This window comes from Glycine max, chromosome 13 (genome assembly GCF_000004515.6).
Source record: "Glycine max cultivar Williams 82 chromosome 13, Glycine_max_v4.0, whole genome shotgun sequence".
Taxonomy (NCBI): Eukaryota; Viridiplantae; Streptophyta; class Magnoliopsida; order Fabales; family Fabaceae; genus Glycine; species Glycine max.
In genome coordinates this window covers 39845034-39864166 of record NC_038249.2, presented here as the reverse complement: position 1 = coordinate 39864166, position 19133 = coordinate 39845034, and the positions used below count along the sequence as shown (strand labels likewise).

The window sequence follows — 19133 nt, the reverse complement described above, 5'->3', positions numbered from 1 at the left end:
GAGTGTTGTTAGGGATGGGTAAGCGGGCCGGTCCGTCTCGTGTAAGGTCCGCATTGACAGTGGATCGGGCCAGTCCGTCCCGTTTCTTACACGGACCAAATAAATTGGTCCGTCTCCGTCCCACGGACCCCGCGGATCAATCGAGCTGGTCCACAGGCCTAGTTTTAAAAGAATTTCAATTTTAATAAAAATACAACACAATCAAATTAAGCTCAATACAAATGTAAATAAAATCTCAATAATTAATCAATTACATTAATAAAATAAATAATGTCTTAACAAAAGAAAATCCAAACAATAAATCTAAAATATGAAATTTAAACATCTCAAACAACAAATGATTTCATAGCCTTCTCCATCTCCACATTTAAGAGTACAACAACAATGAAACAGCCCCAACCAAAATAGGATAAAAACAAATTCTAGAGAGAAGAGGTGTACTTTGCGTGGTGGCGCGGTGGTGGGCCAAGGCTGTGCTGCTGCGGTGTCTCGTTTGACTACGTGAGTGTGAGTCGCGTTTTATTTTCCTTGTAAGGGAAATAGTCGTAAGATTTGCACGCGTGTGTGACTGCGTGATGGAAAAAAATGGAGAAAAAGTGTTCTTAGTCTGCTACAATGATAACTACTAAATATGATATGAGCTATCTTTTATCATAAAAATATCTTTAAAAATATTCATTTAAAAATTATTTTTAGCTTAAATGATAAGAATTGATATTTTTATTATTTATGACTTGCATATATGAAAGGGATAGATTGAAAGAAAAAAAGACCAAAAAATATCAAAAAGGAAGATTTTTAGCATGTTATCACTTATCTTTTTTATCTTAATCTTTTATTTTTGTTATATTTTATTTTTCTTATCTTATCCTTTTTTATCTTTATCATTTTTTAATTTAAATATTTTATTTTTATTTTTAAATTTTTATCTTATCTAATATATTTCTTTATCTGTTATTTTAAAAGAAAAGTTTAAAGTGAAAAAGAGAAAATCAAACCTAATATAATTGGGCCAGAGTCACACAAATCAAACCTAATGCGGACTGCGGGCAATCTGCGGACCCCGCGGGCCAAACCCGCATAATCTGAGATTAAACGGGACGAACCCAAAAATATGACATAACCATGGACCGTAACCCGCGCAGACCGCGGGCCAGTACATGGACCTGACCCGTTTACCCACCCCTAAGTGTTGTCCTATATTAAGTAAGGGTTACCTATATTAATGTAATTTTTTAAAAATTAACTATGGCATACCGTTTTGTCTAAAAACTATTATAAGGTATCACGTAATGATTCAACTTGGATAACACTTTTCTAAAGATGTGTTATCCAACAACTCTGTTTTTTTTTTCTTCTCAATATGCTTTTATCTAATATTTAAAGTGTATTGTTTGAATGCATATGTAATGTAGTGGATTTTTACCCTTCTAATAACAAGCTCCTTCAGATGAGGTAATTGTCCAAATGGAAGTAACAAACAATAATACTAAAAATTACTCAACCAATAATTATATGGTTGGACTTGGTGGTTAAAGAAAGAAAAAGACAAGAAGAAATTATGGGTACAAATTCATCTCAAACTCTTCTCATTAAAATTTTAACAAAATTAATAATTAACATTTCAATAAAAAAAAAAACTTATTCAACCAATTTGGAAATCAAGCTTGTACCAGTAACTACTATAGAATTTGATGTGAAGTTTCTTTAAATTTGTTGAAGATTGCATGTTGTTAAGTACATTTTTTTACAATTTGGAATATTGGGGTCACTGTCCCACTCCAACATAAGTTTAATCATCTCATTTAAAAAAATTACATTGTCAATCACTAATTAATTACCTTATCATTGGAGTTTTTAAATTTTTCTAATAATTATTTTAAATTCATATTAAAGATGTTATTTATTTGGTTGAAAATATATCAAAATTAATTAAAAATTGAAATACTAAGTATGAAAAGTATTTAATGACAATATTGACTAATTATATTTTTTAGTAAATTTAATTTAATACATATTATATTTCAAGAATAAAATTATAAGATGATTTTTTTTAACAAAAAATTATAAGTTTACTTTTTTTTTAACAAAAAATTATAAGTTGACTATAGTTTTGTGTAACCACAAATGTCCAATTGATGTGCATGGGTATTTTTTTTCTATACCACATTTATCTTTCAAGAAAGATAATCCTATTTGAACCGCCAAATATAATTACTATGTCCAATAAAACTCATGTGTATAAATATTGAATCAATATCAAAATATTCAATGGTTGAATTAATAAAATTTCATTTATACCAAAAAATACTTCTTTTTTTTGTGTGGAGTACCAAAAAATACTGTTGGAATAACTTATCACTCCTTAAATTAATATGTGTATAAATATGTTTCAAAGTTGTTGTGAATGTATATTTAACACTAAAGTGTTTAATTTAAAATATAAATGAATATTTATTAAAATAAAATCAAGTTTGACTATTTAAAAATAATCTTAAACTGATAAAAGATAAAAGGCACATTGAGTGAAAATTATAACATTATAAAATAATATATATATTCTACCAACTCATTTAATTATGAAACTTTGAATGAATTTATTTATTATATTTTTTGCATTATAGGAAGTTTTAATCATTTAATGTGCATTTAAAACTTTTTATTTAAATATTTTCTATTCAAATCAATAATAATAATTTGTGGAAGTCAATGGTAAAATATATTCATTTATAAATAAAACTAACTTAACAAGCATTGATGACATTATTGATTACTAATCAATATTTAAAAATAATTTTTAAAAACTTTAATGGCATTATATATATATATATATATATATATATATATATATATATATCATTTAATATTATTTTCAAATGAAATACTTTTTTACAGATTGGTAGAGACAAGAGAGACTGCATTAATTTTAGATGATTGTCATGATTTTAAAAATAAAAATATAACTAAAATTAAACTAAAACTGAAAATAAGACAACATAGAGTAAAATTTATATAAATTTTTCACATGTACATGTTGTCAATAACAAAAGTGCAGTCATTTTTTTCTTTTACATTATTCTGTTACACAATTTACATATATGCATAAAAAAAATATTCCAGTAAAGAAAAAAAAACCAACTTACGCAAACAATTTACATGTGTATTAATTTATTTGTTATTCTCTCCATCCCAAAATAAGTATCATTTAAAAAATAAATTATCCCAAAATAAATATCATGCTAACTTTTCATTGTAATGTTAATTATTTTTCAACAATAATCCTACTTTAATATTTTAGTGTAATAGTAATACTAAAGTTAATTTTGTAATTTTTTTCTCATCTATTTATTAATTTTTCTTAATTTGTATAAAATTGTCAATAAGACTGATAGATAAATTATTTGTTATTATTTGTGTAGATTTATTGACCCTTTAAATCACCATATCTTGTATAATTATATAGTTGTAATTGTGTAAATATATCTTTAATTGCTTAGTCATAGTATTTTAGCAAACTTTAATACTAGGAATTGTACCATATTATTTAAATGAAAATTCTTCATAGAAAAGAATAAATTTTTTTTTTCATCCTAGTTTTTCTAAGTTTAACATGGTAAGGACACACTTTTCATCTTAATTTCTCTGAGTTTAACAAAATTAACATTTGACAACACATATTTTGGGATTGAGAGTAGTAGTATTTAACAATTTTTTTTACTAAAAATATTTTACAAACATGTATTTTAATAAAATAATTTAATTCAAATTCTTATATAAACTAAAAATGTGTTTACTAAATTGATATTATGAATGAAATTTAACAAACCAACCAGAATCAAGACAATTGTTAGTTTGTATTGATTCAATTGAAGATAAGTATTAAAAAATATATAAACTTGTATCAAATCAATCCAGTCTTAATTGATTTTTTTTATATTCACCTAAAAAGAGGACAACTAATGTATTTTTAATTACACGTGTATTGAGATTTCAAGATAATATTCACTAAAAAATCATCTACTGTATATTAATCAAGCGAAAATGGGGACTATGTTCCATAAATAGCTAAAGACTTTTACTTGCATGAATACAAGAAAAAAAGAAAAGGACTTTTTGTACGGAAAATGGCTAAAATTTATAGAAATTTAAATAATTTTTTGGGACATATAAAAATATTTTTAAAAGTCTATTATAAGAGAAAAGACCAAATAGGGAAAATGTCAAGCCGTCCCCTTTTTTCTCCCGGCTTTCTCTTAACACTATCTGTTTCTCAACTTTCCTCCTTTTTTTCAAGTGAATTCTTTTTTTGACTGTTATCATTACATTTTAATGATCGAAATCAGTAATTACTACACAACACATTATTCTACCCAATATTTTTTAATACAAAAATATATATACTTACATTTTTTCATTTTTTTTATTAAATTATTCGTCATATGTTTCCTTGACTTAAGTGAGTTCATATATATATATATATATATATATATATATATATATATTACAGTTTTGTGTTCAAGTAAATAGAAAAAACATAATTAAAAAAGTAAACTCCCCGAAAGATAATTAATCATTCAATTACAAATTTTTATATATGTAATAAGTTTATTAGTTTTTATGATAAATATCTTAAAATTATTAATTATGTGATCTATAATTAAATAATAATATAAAATTATTTTACAATTTCAGCACATAATTATTAATTCTTTAATATCTTAAACTTACTACTAGAATGAAAGTTCTTTTCACATATGCAAAATTTTATATTTTTTCAAAATTATTGACTACCCCGTTCATATAAATTAAAATCAATGTAATATATATATATATATATATATATATATATATATATATATATATATATATATATATATTTTTCAAAATATACTACAATATAGACAATTTGATTATTATTATTTTGTTGTTCAATTTTGACAAAATATATATTTTTCAAAATATATATTTTTTAGTTTTCTTTTGCTAATCATGATATTGGATCAAAATATTCACTGTCACAAATAGTGATTAATTTTTGTTGATTATCATAAGTTTACACTAAAGGTTTACATTTCTTTCCCAAGATTTATTTCATATTCAAGTATTCAAACCATGCATATTAAGAAACACAAACAATGTCATTTATGTCAACCAATGTTTTTTTTTTTTTTTGGACCATGATATTGATACAAAATTATCTATACAAGTGATAACTAATCTTCGTTTAGGACCGAGAGCGCACACAAATTAAATATTTTTTTTGCAACACAATTTTTTTATACCTAAAGATCAATCATCATTCTAATCTCTTAAACCACTTGATTAACAGACATTAGTTGTTGTCGTTTATGTCAACTAATGTTAGTTCATCTTTCTTCGAAATTAAAAGAGATTTTTTTTTTATAAATATGTGTATCATGATGTATGTAGAGAGTAAAAAAAAAAAGAAGGTGAAAGAAGACAAAAACCCGAAAATGAACGTAACACAGAGCATGCAACTCGGAGCGAAATGATAGCTCACACCTCTAGTTACATATTTCACCCTCTCTCCATCCAATTGTTACTTTTTTTGTCTTTGTTAATTTCAAACTCAAAATTAACCTTTGCAACGCTTAGACCTGGGCCCCACACCCCCTTTCTTTCTCTCTCTCTGTATCTCATAGTTTCTTATTCTCCCCTTGAAAATCCACTGTCTCTGTCTCAACCCCAAAACAAAAACAGAGAAGACAAAGGGCAGAAGGGCTTGTTCCCTTTCAACTCTCTCTGTCTCTTCTTCACCACCATCTCTCTCTCTCTCTCTCTCTCTCCTGAGAGGAGAGAGAACAACAAAAACTCTCAAAACACACACACACACACATTCTCTCGTATAATGGCGAGAACAGTCTCCAACAACGACGATGAAACAGCAGCGAAAGAAGAGGGTGAGGTGAAAGATGGCGTAAGGAAGGGGCCATGGACCCCAGAAGAAGACGCGATCCTGATGGAGTACGTGAAGAAGCACGGCGAAGGGAATTGGAACTCTGTGCAGAAGAATTCTGGTTTGTTAAGGTGCGGCAAAAGTTGCAGACTCAGATGGGCCAATCATCTCAGGCCTAATCTCAAGAAAGGTGCATTCTCTCCAGAAGAAGAACAAGTCATAATCGACCTTCATTCCAAGCTTGGAAACAAATGGGCGCGAATGGCAGCACAGGTATATATATTTAACCATGCTTACATGTTCATGCCATTGTTTCTCTTCTGTGTTTGTGGTTATTAGTGCATGCAATCATTTTTTTATTTTTTTGGGGTTTTGGGAGTGAACTTCCATTGGCTTCTTCCATCTGTGATGTAACCGTGTTGTCCTGGGCCTGGATAATTTTATTTTATTTTTACCATCCTGGCTATTGAGACGATGCAGTGTGTTGGAAACGCGGTGAATCACATTGAAAAAATCATGGTAGCCTTAAAGTTATTTTTGGTGCGATGGAAAATCATGGTGGATCACCATGGTTTTTTGGTCCTCGCTGACAATCCAAACACACTTATTAAAAAAAAAAACTTGTTTTTTGATATAGCGTGTGTTGGAAACGCGATGCATCACGTTGAAAAAACCATGGTAACCTTGATGCTATTTTCTGGTGCGATGGAAAATCATGACAGGTCACCGTGGTTTTTGGTTCCTCGTTGCCAATCCAAACACATTTATTGAAAATTAAAACATGTTTTATGCTGTAGCGTGTTGGAAATACGGTGTATGACGTTGAAAAATCATGATAGCCTAAAAGTTATTTTTTAGTATGATGGAAAATCGTGATGAATTATCATCATTTTTGAGTCCTTACCATCCATCCAAACACATTTATCCATGTTTTAGTTTTCTAGCTTCTTTTTCTATTTTTCAATTTCCTGATTTGGATCTGGATTTAGATCTGCTAATTTAATTGGATTTGATAGCAATCCAGGAAACAGGGAAGGGGAAGAAGGGAATTCCTATCCCTTAGTCTGTTCTGTGTTTATCTATTTTTGCTGTGCAACATTTTTTTACATGGTTTAGTTTCCTCCAATTTTTTTATTGACAAAAACATTAAATGTTGAAGCTTTTTGTCATCAATAAAGAGAATCTCGCTTTCATGCCTTTTGCACTTCAATGGAGTTTCTTTCAGCCCCCATTTCCCTTTTGGTTTTAATTAATTACAGTTTTGTGCATATCGTCAGATTTTGGATTTTCTATGAGCTGACCTAAGTCTTTTTGTCTGAATATATCAATTTGGCACACTCCATGAGGACCCACCCTCCTTAATGTTTTCTTTTTTCGAGAGCAAAGATATTCTCAACTTTATGCCTTTACGTGATTTGGTTCCTATGACTTGTTTCTCTCACCATCCTTAAAATGTTTTTTTTTTTTTTTTTTTCTGTTTTCAGTTACCTGGTAGGACCGACAATGAAATAAAGAACTTTTGGAACACCAGAATGAAAAGGCGTCAGAGAGCAGGGTTACCCATTTATCCTCCTGAAGTTCATGCAGAAGCCAATGCTTACCATCTACAACACCACCGCTACTTGGAACAACAACAACCACCACCTTATTCATCTTCATCATTTTCTCTTCTCCTATCTTCATGTTACCCCAAGAAGCTCAATGATCCAAACCAAATCCATCACCATTCCAGTGCAAATCCAATGCAAAACCAACCTGATCATTCTGCCGACCGTTCCATCAATCCAAGCCAGCAATTCAAGTTTTCCAATGAAAACAGTACTGGAAACAATGGAAACTTTGCTTTTCCAATGTCTCCTCTTTCTCCATATGGATCATCCTCCTCCACCCTTCTTAACCACAGTTTTGGTGGTGATCATGGTGGCTTCATTGCAGGATCTCCCTATGAACAACCCTTTCCTTTGGTGCAAGGCTCCACCACTGACATCTCTTCCAACCAAACTCCAACCCCTGCTTCATCCTATGCTAGTGGGGTTGATGGCTTGATGGGAGCTTCAAGCATGGTTAATAATAACAATAATAACAATGATTACTATGAAGTTGCACCATTATCTCCTCATCAAGGAAACAGTGGCCTGTTGGATGCTCTAGTAATGGAGGCTCAGGGACTTTATCACAATGAGAAGTCAAGGAGTGAGGAGGACTTAAACTTAGCTGGGAAGTTGTCTTGTAAGAGAAAGAACATGGAATACGCAGAGGAGGGAGGCACTGTGCCAGCTGGGGTGTCAGCCATGAAGAAGAACAGTGGCAACAGTAGTAATGAAAGCCAGAGGGATGATGATATTAGCTCCTCTCAATTGTCAAAAGGTGAATCCTTTTCACTCTTTTGTTTGATAAATATGATTTCTTTCTTTTAGTCCTTGCAATTATGTATATTTGGTTGGAAAATGCTAGTAACATATTATTTGTTATTTGGGCAATTTTATTAGAAATCATCAAGTTTTGTTTCTTATTCAACTGGTCTTACTCATAATTTTGTATTTTTCAATGAAACCTATATAACATGGTGTGTTAAGAAGAGTGTTTTAGAAAATATATATTAACATTTTTGGTTTAAATATGTTAAGTAACTTTTGTTTGTATTTCTGTAAAAAAAAAACATGGCTTTTGGTTTTGTAGGATTTATTGTCACTTGTTTTGGTTTCTACCATGAATTCATTGTTAGTAACATTTTTTACATCCTTCTAAATGTAACAATTTTGTTTTTTGTATTCAATTCCTTTAAAAACAATAAATTTTATTTTAATCCTTACAAAAATATAGTGTTTTTTATTTTAACTTATGTCATTACATCTCTATAAAATATAGTAAATTTTGTTTTTAGTCTCTCTTGTAAGTTTTTTTTTATTTAATGATATTTATTTATAATTTTTAATAAATTTTATTCAATAATAAATAATTAATGCGCTAAATACAATGTGTTATTGAAGTGTAAAAAGCATATATATGTTCCCTTAATTTGCATCAAAATTTTGCATGCTTGGATATATGATGATTCCCTAAATTCATGTGAAAATTTTGATGCATAACACAGGGAAGAAACAAATTGGCGAGGACCCGTTGGAAGAGATGAATGGGATGGACGATGACTTGGTTAGCCTGCTCAACCAATTTCCCTTAGAAATGCCAATGCCTGAGTGGTACCGTAGAGGAGAAAATCAGTCATTGGGACTTGAAAATCAGCCCAAAGCTTCATCACCAGACCCCGCTGATCATGAACATGCTTGGACTCTCGGAACTTGCTGGAACAACATGCCTCGCATATGCTAAATATAGCTTCTAGACAACAACAACAACAATCACGTGTTCTGTAATGATGATTACAGAACGAAAAGTTCATCGTAGTGATCGAAGTAGATGGAAATTAAACTCATGTGGTATGTGTTAGAATTTAGAGATGTTGAGTTAGCTATAGCTAGGGTGATCAAATTCAAAGCAATGCACACCAGCCATATTTCATATATTCCTCCCCTACCCCCCTTATAACAAATGGCTTGGTGTAGAAGTTAGACTTTTCGGATTCAAGTGTTTTTCATTCGTAGTTAAATTTAGTGGTTTTGTGCTATTAGAAAGATAGTGCAAATTTGAAGCTTGCTTTCATTGCAGCTTGTTTAGCATCCTTGGAATGCTTTGTGTACATAATATGATATCATGAATTGCCCGATGCTTATTAGAATTCAGACTTTCGAAATCCAAATTTGCTAAAACTATATATAACAGATTCACAGTAGTGTATTCTGTTTCCGCGAGCCAACTTTGCACTTAATTTTTAGTTAATTAGGGATCGGAATATGTTTATTTTACGCCTAATATTTTATGCTACCCATGCACCCGTTAATAATGGATAAAATATTTGTTAATTAGTAACCGTCGTATTCCTAGCTTTAATGTAATAGTAACCTATTCCTAGGTTGATAATTAACTGATTTTTAACTAATAATTTACACATCATTAGCAGGTATGCGAGAAGTTGAAAATCTCACGCGTAGGAAAAATAGAATTGTTTCCTTTTATTTGCTAGATTGGATAGGACTTCTAAAGAGCATCTTAAATTAAATGGAAGAATTCAATTTGTGTGTTTTAATCCTTTTTAGTAGTAGTATCGCAAAAGAAAAGAAAAGAAAAACTCTTTTTTAGTAGGTCGCTTTTTACTGTATAAGATTTTAAAAATATTTACTACATTTTTTTACTCTTTTATAGTTCTTAATATGTTTTTAAATAGTGGATCTCATTATATTTCTTCCCACACACAAAAATGCTGTTTTAACTTGAAAAAATATTTATTGCTTAAAATTTAACCAACATAATCTAATGAGGTCAAATTAACAATTTTCATTATTCTTATTCAGGGCTGAAATGAAATTAATTTGATTTTTGAATAATAAAATAATATATTATTATTGTTATTATTATTAAATAAAGGAGATTCTCAATCTTAATTAATATCTAAATTTATTTTTTCAAAATTTTATAACTAATTTCTCATTTATTGACTAAAACATAAATACCTAAGGACAGAAATATTTAATTTATACTAAATGACTTTTGCATTTTGCACAGACTTTTAAAATATTAAAATATTAGGCAAATTAAACAATATTAATTGTAAAAAAATATATTATATATTTAATGAGAATATAACAATATAGTTTGAAAAATATTTAAAATTATTAATAAAATAAATAGAGTTAATGAAAAATTTGTTGATTGAAAATTTAAAAGAAGAAATGTATAAATGACACACTTATGAATTCTCATGTGTGTGAAATCTAATTAAATGTATTGAAAAAATTATTCAGTTCAGAATTTTATTTTGTAAAAAGAAAAACGAGAATAGTTTATTTAATACAATGATAAGAATAAAAAAGAAAGCGGTACGTCTTGAAAACGAATACAATCCGCGTTGGATTCTCGTGATATTTCATTATGAGAGTAGATATCGTGACGTTTAGCGATACAGAATAATAATACATGCAGTAAAGTTGGATCTAAGAAGTGCAGAAATTTATGAAAAATCATCATGATTAATCCACTTTTAGATATTGTCTGTTTGTACTTTCGGTGCCCTTATTCCTTCAGGCCAAATTCAGGGATGAAGGTATTGCAAATGACAACTACTTCATCCCCGTAGAGTGCTAAATAAAGTGGTTTATCTTATATATGCCAAAATTGGAGTTCCTAGGATATTAGTAATTTCTTCATATCGAGTTTTTGCTTCAATTATACTAACTGTACTATACGTATTTGGTTAAAAAATAAATCATCCAAACCACTAAATGCATGTGGAAAATTAAGTTTTATAAGAACATAGTATATATTTGAAAGAACTTACGAAAAAAAAATCATTTAAATTTATGAAAATAATTTATACTTTGATAAGTAAATATATATTGAATTAAATTATTCACTCAAATACATTTTAAATAGATTTTTTTATAGTTAAGGAATTCCCTCCACGATGCTTCCAAGTAGATACAGGATAATTTATTGTTGTGGGGTGTGGGGGGACTTTTTTCTGCTTGATATATGGGTGTGGGGGACTTTGAAACATGACCCATGCTACTCTTTCATTTTATTTTATGTACATAATATGGATATGGACCGGATCTTTAAATTAAACTAGCTAGGTCAGCATAAAATTGTAAAATACTAATTGCACTTTAAAATCACGTAGATTGCATGAGTGAAACAGTGCTTTCCATATATACTTTGTCCATAACATGTGCAAAAACCTAAGGAAATTACTTAAATTCCGCTCACGCATCCACTTTTTAAGCTAATGATGCTCTCCACATGTAACCCTCGTGTTCCAAAGAATACGATATTCTTTTTCTTTTCGTAAATTCTCATGTGTTTTACCCTTTTTCTTTCAAAATTCACATTATTGCTAGATGTGTTACGATTAAAGCTTCCTTCCCCTCCTCTCTGTATATATAAAATTTTAATTAAAATTTAATGATAATATAATATTGTATAGAATACTATTCAATCATATATTTTCATAGATCATAAGATTATTAACTTTATAATGCACTTACTTTAAAAGTTATATTTAATATGAAAAAATCTTTTAATAATTTGACTGGTAAATTATAAGTTCTTAACTAATATCAGTGAATAAATTCAGCAGTTTGATCCTAAAAAAAAACTATAGCTATGTTTTTTTTATAAAATTTAAAAATTATTTGATATTTTATTAAATAAATTCATATAACATACTTTTTAAAATACAAATAAATAATGTCAACATAAAGATTTACATCACTACAAATATCGAAACTTCATGTGCATGATTATTGAAATAATATATTCTATGCGATTAAATTATTAAGGTTTAATATATATATATATATATATAAAGTTATTGAATTGAGTAACTCTTTGAATAACTAAGTTGACACTATATGTGTATTGTGTGGGGGTTGTGGATGTGTGTTTAAAAAGTTCATTTCATATAAATTATATGTATATAATAATAACTTAACTCACACTATATATGTGCACACGTGTTATTAGAAAACATCTCATATATAAACCATATATATAAAATTTAACATTATAATGGTTGGTTTCTGTCCTATATATATCACACATTTGTATTTCTTTTTCTCAAATTGTTTTTACTATTTTTTAATTTATAAAAACATAAATTTATACAGAAATAGAAAAGGGAGAAAAGTGTACTCCTAAATTGGTTCGGTTATTGTCACATCAATATGTTAGATTTATTTTGAGTGAATATTTAATTTTTTCTATGTTTTATTTTTTTTATTTAGTTGAATTAAACTCTAGATCTATCATATTCATTTAAGATGTCATTAAGAAATGATTTAACTAATTAAATTATAAGAAATAAAATAAATATTACATATATAAAAAATTAAGAATTAAATCAAAATTATAATTTTCTAAATAGAGAAATCAAATATCTTATTTAAAATAAAGATATCACAACGAAGGATTTAATAAAATAGGAGTATAAATATTATATTTATGTCAAAAAAATATTATCACTTAGATATCAATCAAATGTACATGATAGTGACTTAAATAAATATTATTAAAATTTAATAAAATATTTATTAAATAAATTAATAATTTTCAATAAAATATTAATTAATATGTATAAATAATTTTAATAAATTATTAATTAAAATGAATAAATAAATACTTTATTAAGTAAATAAATAATGAATTTTAAAAATAAAATAAATAAATAAATACTGATTATAAAATTAATTAATTAATTAAAAATACATAAATATTTATTATATAAGTATAATTAAAAATAATAATATAATATGTTAATCTTAACGTGAATAAATAATTAAAATTAAATAAAAATGATTAAAGTAAATAATATGATAAATTAATAAATAAATAAATACTATCATAAATAAATTATAACATATACTTGAAAGTAATGAAGAATTTTTATCATAAGTTGCAAATGAAAAAGATACAAAAAGGGAGATACATAGTCTATGATGAGTACTTACGTAAAAAAAAAAAAAAAGCTAAAATATGTTTTCTTTTTTATAAATATAAAAATATTCAAAATTTGTTCTTTTAAAATTTTTAATACATTTTTTTTCACAAAATGAAAATATGTTTTATTTAGATTAATTTAGGTTTGAATTTTTATCTGAACCTAGGATGATGACTATTTAATTACATCAGTCATGTATATATAATTGATGTAAAAGAGTAATACATATAAATTTGGATGTTTAAACTTTATTTCAAAAGAAAAAAAAATGGCAAATTATATTTTTGTGAGACAAAAAATATATTATATATTTTACAAAGATAAATTTTGAAAAATTTTATATTTATGAGAATGAAAAATTTATTTTAGAAAAAAAATTCATGTTATAAAAAATTGCTCTAGTATATGAAATATATATATATATATATATATATATATATATATATATATATTCTTTGTAAATTAATATTTATAGAATAAAAATTATATAATTAATATTTTGTTTATTTTGGATGCAGATTAATAAATTTATTTGTTTATGATTTTGTGTTTTATGATGTATATATTTATTATATATATATATATATATATGAAGATTTATTTATTATATAATATGTACATATATTATATTGTATTATTTATCAAAGAAGCTAGTCAACAATCAAAATAATAGCTAGTTTGACAATTGAGTTAGCTCAATCAACGGTCAAAATAGTCTCGTCCTAATATGTTTAAAAAAAGCCATTTTAATTTTCAGTTTTGAAAGTGTTTGGATCAGTTCAATCAATCCGTCAACATTTTTTTTAGTATGTCTAGTCTGACACAAAATAATTTTAACTCTTAAGCTGTTCCATTTTATTCTTTTTACTTTGGCCGGGGATGAGATATTTTGTATTAGGTTTAATTTAACTATAAAGGTTAATTCTTTAGTCAATGTGTTACTTTCTAGTTTTTACCAATACTCAAAATAACTGGATTGAGATTCAAACAATTTTGGTGGTTAGTTCGACAATTATTTACTACACCAACTTGTACAGAGAATTTACTTGCACTAGTTATAACCGTAAAATATGAGTTAATTTTGGTTAATAATAGGTGCAATTTCTTCATTGTACTATTGTTTTTAATGAAATAATGAAGAAATTAAATTCTTTGCTATTTTTTATTAGCAAAATTCAAGAGAAGAAGAATTTAAGTGCTTTGAAGGGAAATTGATGCAAAAATTTGAAGAAAAAGCCTTGAAGACAAATGAAATAAGTGGACAACTCGCTTAACACGTCACCCAGGCTTAGAACGCGTCCGCGCTTAGCGCATAGCTCGGATTTAGCGCATGGAAAAGTTCACAATGAAGCCCAAAGACGTGCTTAGCGCGAAAGCTCGCGCTAAGCGCAAAGTCAACGTGAAAATTAAGAACCTATATATATAAGAAGAAGGAAGCAGAAGGAAAAGACACATCGAGTCTCAGAACTCTCCACTGAAGATATTCAAAGTTTGAGTCTCTCCCTTAGGGATAACTTTCTTTCTTATTCATTCCTTATTTTTTTGCTATTAGTCATCCAGTCTCTTCTTCTATTAGCTTCTGATGTGTAAAGCCTGACTATGAGAGGTTAAACCTCCTCTGTTTGGAGTCTAACCGCCAATGTCCTTATAATGTAATTGTTCTTTTTATCTATTAAATGCAATTTTAATTTCTATTGTCTTTATTCCGCTCTTCATCACTATTTTGTGGTTTGGTCATCCATGCATTTGTTTTTAAAGGTTATATATTGGAAAATAGTAATTTCTAAAGAATTGGAAAAGAGCATCTCAACAATTAATTGTTAGGGATAAAGTGACTTTGTTGTGTCTTTACATACATTTTTATACTTAATGTAATTTATTATTCAATCTTGGAATTTGGGAGAGAGAATAGATAAATTAGGTTCTTCATCGTTAGAATAAGGGTTGAATATCTTAGTAGATGTGGGTGAAAACTAAAAAAACAGTTAATAGAAAAAAACATTAATATAGGTATACTAGATCCCAACATAATTGCATTCTTAAGTCATCTTTTGCATAAATCTTGTTTATTTTATTACTCTTGTCTTTTGAAATTCAAAATCACTTTTTCTTTTTATCTCTATTGTCATTCTTTATCTCATACTTACAAATTGTGTAATTAGCAATTCAAGTACAAACAAAGACTTTGTATACACAACACTAGATCTTTCGTTTTAAACTTTACTATTTATGACAAAATTAGTACACCTATCAACCAGTTAACAACTAATTAATGGAAGAAATTGAAATTCTCCTTCACACAAATCAAATAATTATTACATAAATTATCTCTTCATGAGTTGAATATATAAAATAAATGACAGAAATATGGAGAGGGGATGAAACATATTGAGCAAACACTGCAACTTGATCAAGCATATATACATATACTTAATCCTTATTAACTTGAACAACTACTTTTCCAATATTAGTGCTAGAAAATAAGGAGTTCAGACTATCCAAAAAGCTCTCAATTCCAATGTTTATTTTAGTCTTGGGCTTAAGCCTCCCTTCTTTTATGTGGCCCTCCATCTCTTTTGCAAACTCTCCAAAACGATCGAAATGTGTATTCAGCAAAAAACCTTCCATCCTTACTTCCTTGCCCACCATATTCAGAAGATTCCTGACTCCTTCTCTTTCTGTCCAAGCCTGCACCACGAGGTTGCTTATTGTAAAATCAAAACATATGTATATATGTATAGAAGGTAAATTCTTAGAGTGAACCATATGCAATACACTCGAAGCTTTAACATGCTATTGGGCCTAATATATATTTGCCTGTAAAAATTAAATATGTTTTGGACTAATATTTTGTTACCTTAGCCTAACGCAATGCAAGTCATAAGGATCTAGGTATAATATGGACTTTAGTAACTACATGAGGCATTAGTCCAATATTTTCATCCCTTGAGTTATCATGCCCTATGGTTAGGATAAAATTCAAGTATAAAATATGTAGGTAAAAAGCACAATATATATATATATATATATATATATATATATAATGTGGACAAACCCACCCACACAACACATATATGTGTAATGACTCTACCAATTGACTCAGTTCATCACCTGGTTATATTGAGATATCATCCCGCAAAGTGGTATCCTGGCATACCTGTTGACATGATTCAGTACAGATTCAAGCATCTTCCCGCCAACATTGTCAAAGTAAACATCAATACCATTAGGAAAGAACCTGAAAAATTGAAAGTTAATTGTGAACTGCATATATTTGCTTAACTCCATATAATTGAAATATATAATGATTTCCTAATTAATTGGTACAAATTAGGGGAAGGGATATATGTCCATTACTTGCTTAGAACTGCATCAAGGTCCTCTTCGTTTTTGTAGTTGAATCCATCATCATACCCAAATTCCTCTTTGATTAGCCTCACCTGAGAAATCCACTCATCATATTTCAAAAATACAAATAAGTTTAGCCAGGGAATAATAATAAGAAAGGTATAAATTGACAGCAATAAGAATATTTAAGTTGAATATGTCAGTAATTAATTATATAAAACAAATTAGCGACTAACATTTTTCAATAAATAAAAAAAATATCAGTAAATTTCATTAGTACTTTCTTTCAATTTTTTTTATTAGGATCAGTATTGTAAAATTTCACCCACTCAAGGATATAAATTAAAATTTTTAAAGATATTACTTTTTCATCAGATCCAGTGCTTCCGATGACCCTACAATCTCTGATCTTAGCCAATTGACCAGCAATCATTCCTACACCACCGGAAGCTGCAGATATAAACACATTTGAGCCAGGTTTGGGGTCTGCCAGAACCTCTATCCCCAACCATGCTGCAAACCCAGGCACTCCTGCAAAGCAGCAACTTATTATATATACACCACAATAGATATATTTGTATAGGCAAATGGTCACATGCATTAATTTGATTATGCATGCCTTGGATATTTCTCATACCCAAATAAAATGTTAGATCATAGAAAATCCATTAAGTAGCTTAATTACCTAGAGTGCTTAGATAATCCGGCAATGAAATCCCACAGGCAGCATCAATTTTTCTAACGATCTCACAGGAAGGCATCACACAATACTCAGCAGCAGGAAAATTTGCGCTCAAAACGATATCTCCCTCTTTGTATTCACTGTCATTTGATCGCTTTACTCTTCCAATCCCATATATTGTGATCACCTGTAACATATGATTCCCATTACCAAAAGTCAAAAACAGTTATATATATATATATACACATACATATATACCACTACCTTCGTCGTTATGAATTACAGTAGTAACAAATATAATTATAATATTTTCATTTTCAATAAAATTCATGATGAAATTAGGTCTTCTACCTGATTGAGTTCAAACTGCGGAAAATAAAGGCCATCTAAGGTTCCATTTAATCTTCCGCGAAGATATGGATCTATAGAGAAAAGCAGCATCTCAATGGCAACATGGCCATCAGGGATTGATTCAGGTGCAATCGATAGACGAACTTTGCGGAGTTTCAGATGATCGGTGGTTGGAACACCGTGTGGAGCATAAGATACCAAGTACCATTCTTTGCTTTCCACCACCCTCATTTCCTCTTCCACAACCAAGCTTCTCACCTCTTCATGATCACCCATTCTTCTGAATCTGATGCACTCTCTCTTTCTCTCTCTCTTTTTTCTATCTCTGATTATGCCAATCTGGTATGAGCACAAGCTCCTTTTATAATGAAATATGATTCTCACGTAACGCTCATACAAGATTGGTCCCTCTCCCCCACGTACAAAATATGAAATACTTTCTGGGAAAAGGGAGGTAAAAGTCTACGTATCCATTATTTTATTTCCATTATAAAATATAATTAATAGGTGCTCATCTTAATATAATTATTTTATTTGTCTCTTGCAAATTTCAAAATCACATTAGTTATTCTTTTAACAGTAAGTATATCCTTACTGGTCACCTGATATGTAATTTATTTACACATGCAGTAGAATAAGAAAAGGTAAAATAGAAAAATAAACAACTATTTTATTAGAATCAAAAAATTTATTGGATCTTAAAAGACAAATAAAAAGAAATGAAGAGCTTAATTAATAAATATTTAATAAAAAAAATTGTTATAATGCACATCTATTATCAAGTATTAGGGGAAGGATAATGGATTTTGATAGTGTATTTAATAAGTATTTGAATTCATGTATTCATTGATTTTTATGCATTCATTTAAAAATGATAATACTAATTTTAAAAAAGTATCTTGATAATGGGAATTTATATTATTATCATATATTGATATGTTTCTTGATAATAACCAAAAAAATTTGTGTTTTTGCAACTGATTTTATTAAGCAATAGTTACATATTAATATCTTACAATATATATTATTATCATGTATATCATATATTGATATGTTTCTTGATAATAACTAAAAAAGTATCTTCTTGTAATTAATGATATTTTTATACTTAATAAGTTGGTTATTTGTTTAAGATTTATTTTGATCCCTTATTTTTTTAAAAATATTTTAGTTTATAAATATGTTAAAAATTATGTTAAAAGTAGGTCTATTATTACCAATTATCAGTGTAATTTTTCTTTTTCTATAGGAAGTTTATAACAACTCATACCATATAGCCCCAATTC

The 19133-nt window shown here is 28.1% G+C and overlaps 2 protein-coding genes across 2 annotated transcripts; one reads left to right on the top strand and one right to left on the bottom strand.

Annotated features, from left to right (window-relative positions):
- Nucleotides 1-5718: 5718 nt before the first annotated feature.
- On the top strand, nt 5719-9595 carry LOC100784779 (transcription factor MYB101). Its single transcript, XM_041007947.1, has 3 exons — nt 5719-6190; nt 7384-8284; nt 9012-9595. The coding sequence occupies exons 1-3, from the start codon at nt 5870-5872 to the stop codon at nt 9245-9247; spliced, it is 1458 nt and encodes a 485-aa protein (XP_040863881.1). The 5' UTR covers nt 5719-5869; the 3' UTR covers nt 9248-9595.
- Nucleotides 9596-15896: 6301 nt separating this feature from the next.
- On the bottom strand, nt 15897-18123 carry LOC100811155 (2-alkenal reductase (NADP(+)-dependent)). The gene is made up of 6 exons (XM_003543342.5): nt 17848-18123; nt 17500-17683; nt 17179-17345; nt 16824-16906; nt 16578-16704; nt 15897-16154 (listed from the first exon to the last, which is right to left on the bottom strand). The coding sequence occupies exons 1-6, from the start codon at nt 18121-18123 to the stop codon at nt 15897-15899; spliced, it is 1095 nt and encodes a 364-aa protein (XP_003543390.1).
- Between the last annotated feature and the right edge of the window lie 1010 nt (nt 18124-19133).

Excerpts from the sequence above, each read along its gene's own strand:
- LOC100784779 (XM_041007947.1), top strand. The coding sequence starts at position 5,870 with ATGGCGAGAACAGTCTCCAACAACGACGATGAAACAGCAGCGAAAGAA. Across the intron at positions 6,191-7,383 it reads GGGCGCGAATGGCAGCACAG|TTTTTTTTCTGTTTTCAGTT; the intron begins GTATATATATTT and ends GTTTTTTTTTTT. Across the intron at positions 8,285-9,011 it reads CTCCTCTCAATTGTCAAAAG|GGAAGAAACAAATTGGCGAG; the intron begins GTGAATCCTTTT and ends TGCATAACACAG.
- LOC100811155 (XM_003543342.5), bottom strand. The coding sequence starts at position 18,123 with ATGGGTGATCATGAAGAGGTGAGAAGCTTGGTTGTGGAAGAGGAAATG. Across the intron at positions 17,684-17,847 it reads CGCAGTTTGAACTCAATCAG|GTGATCACAATATATGGGAT; the intron begins GTAGAAGACCTA and ends CATATGTTACAG. Across the intron at positions 16,155-16,577 it reads TGATATCTCAATATAACCAG|GCTTGGACAGAAAGAGAAGG; the intron begins GTGATGAACTGA and ends CTCGTGGTGCAG.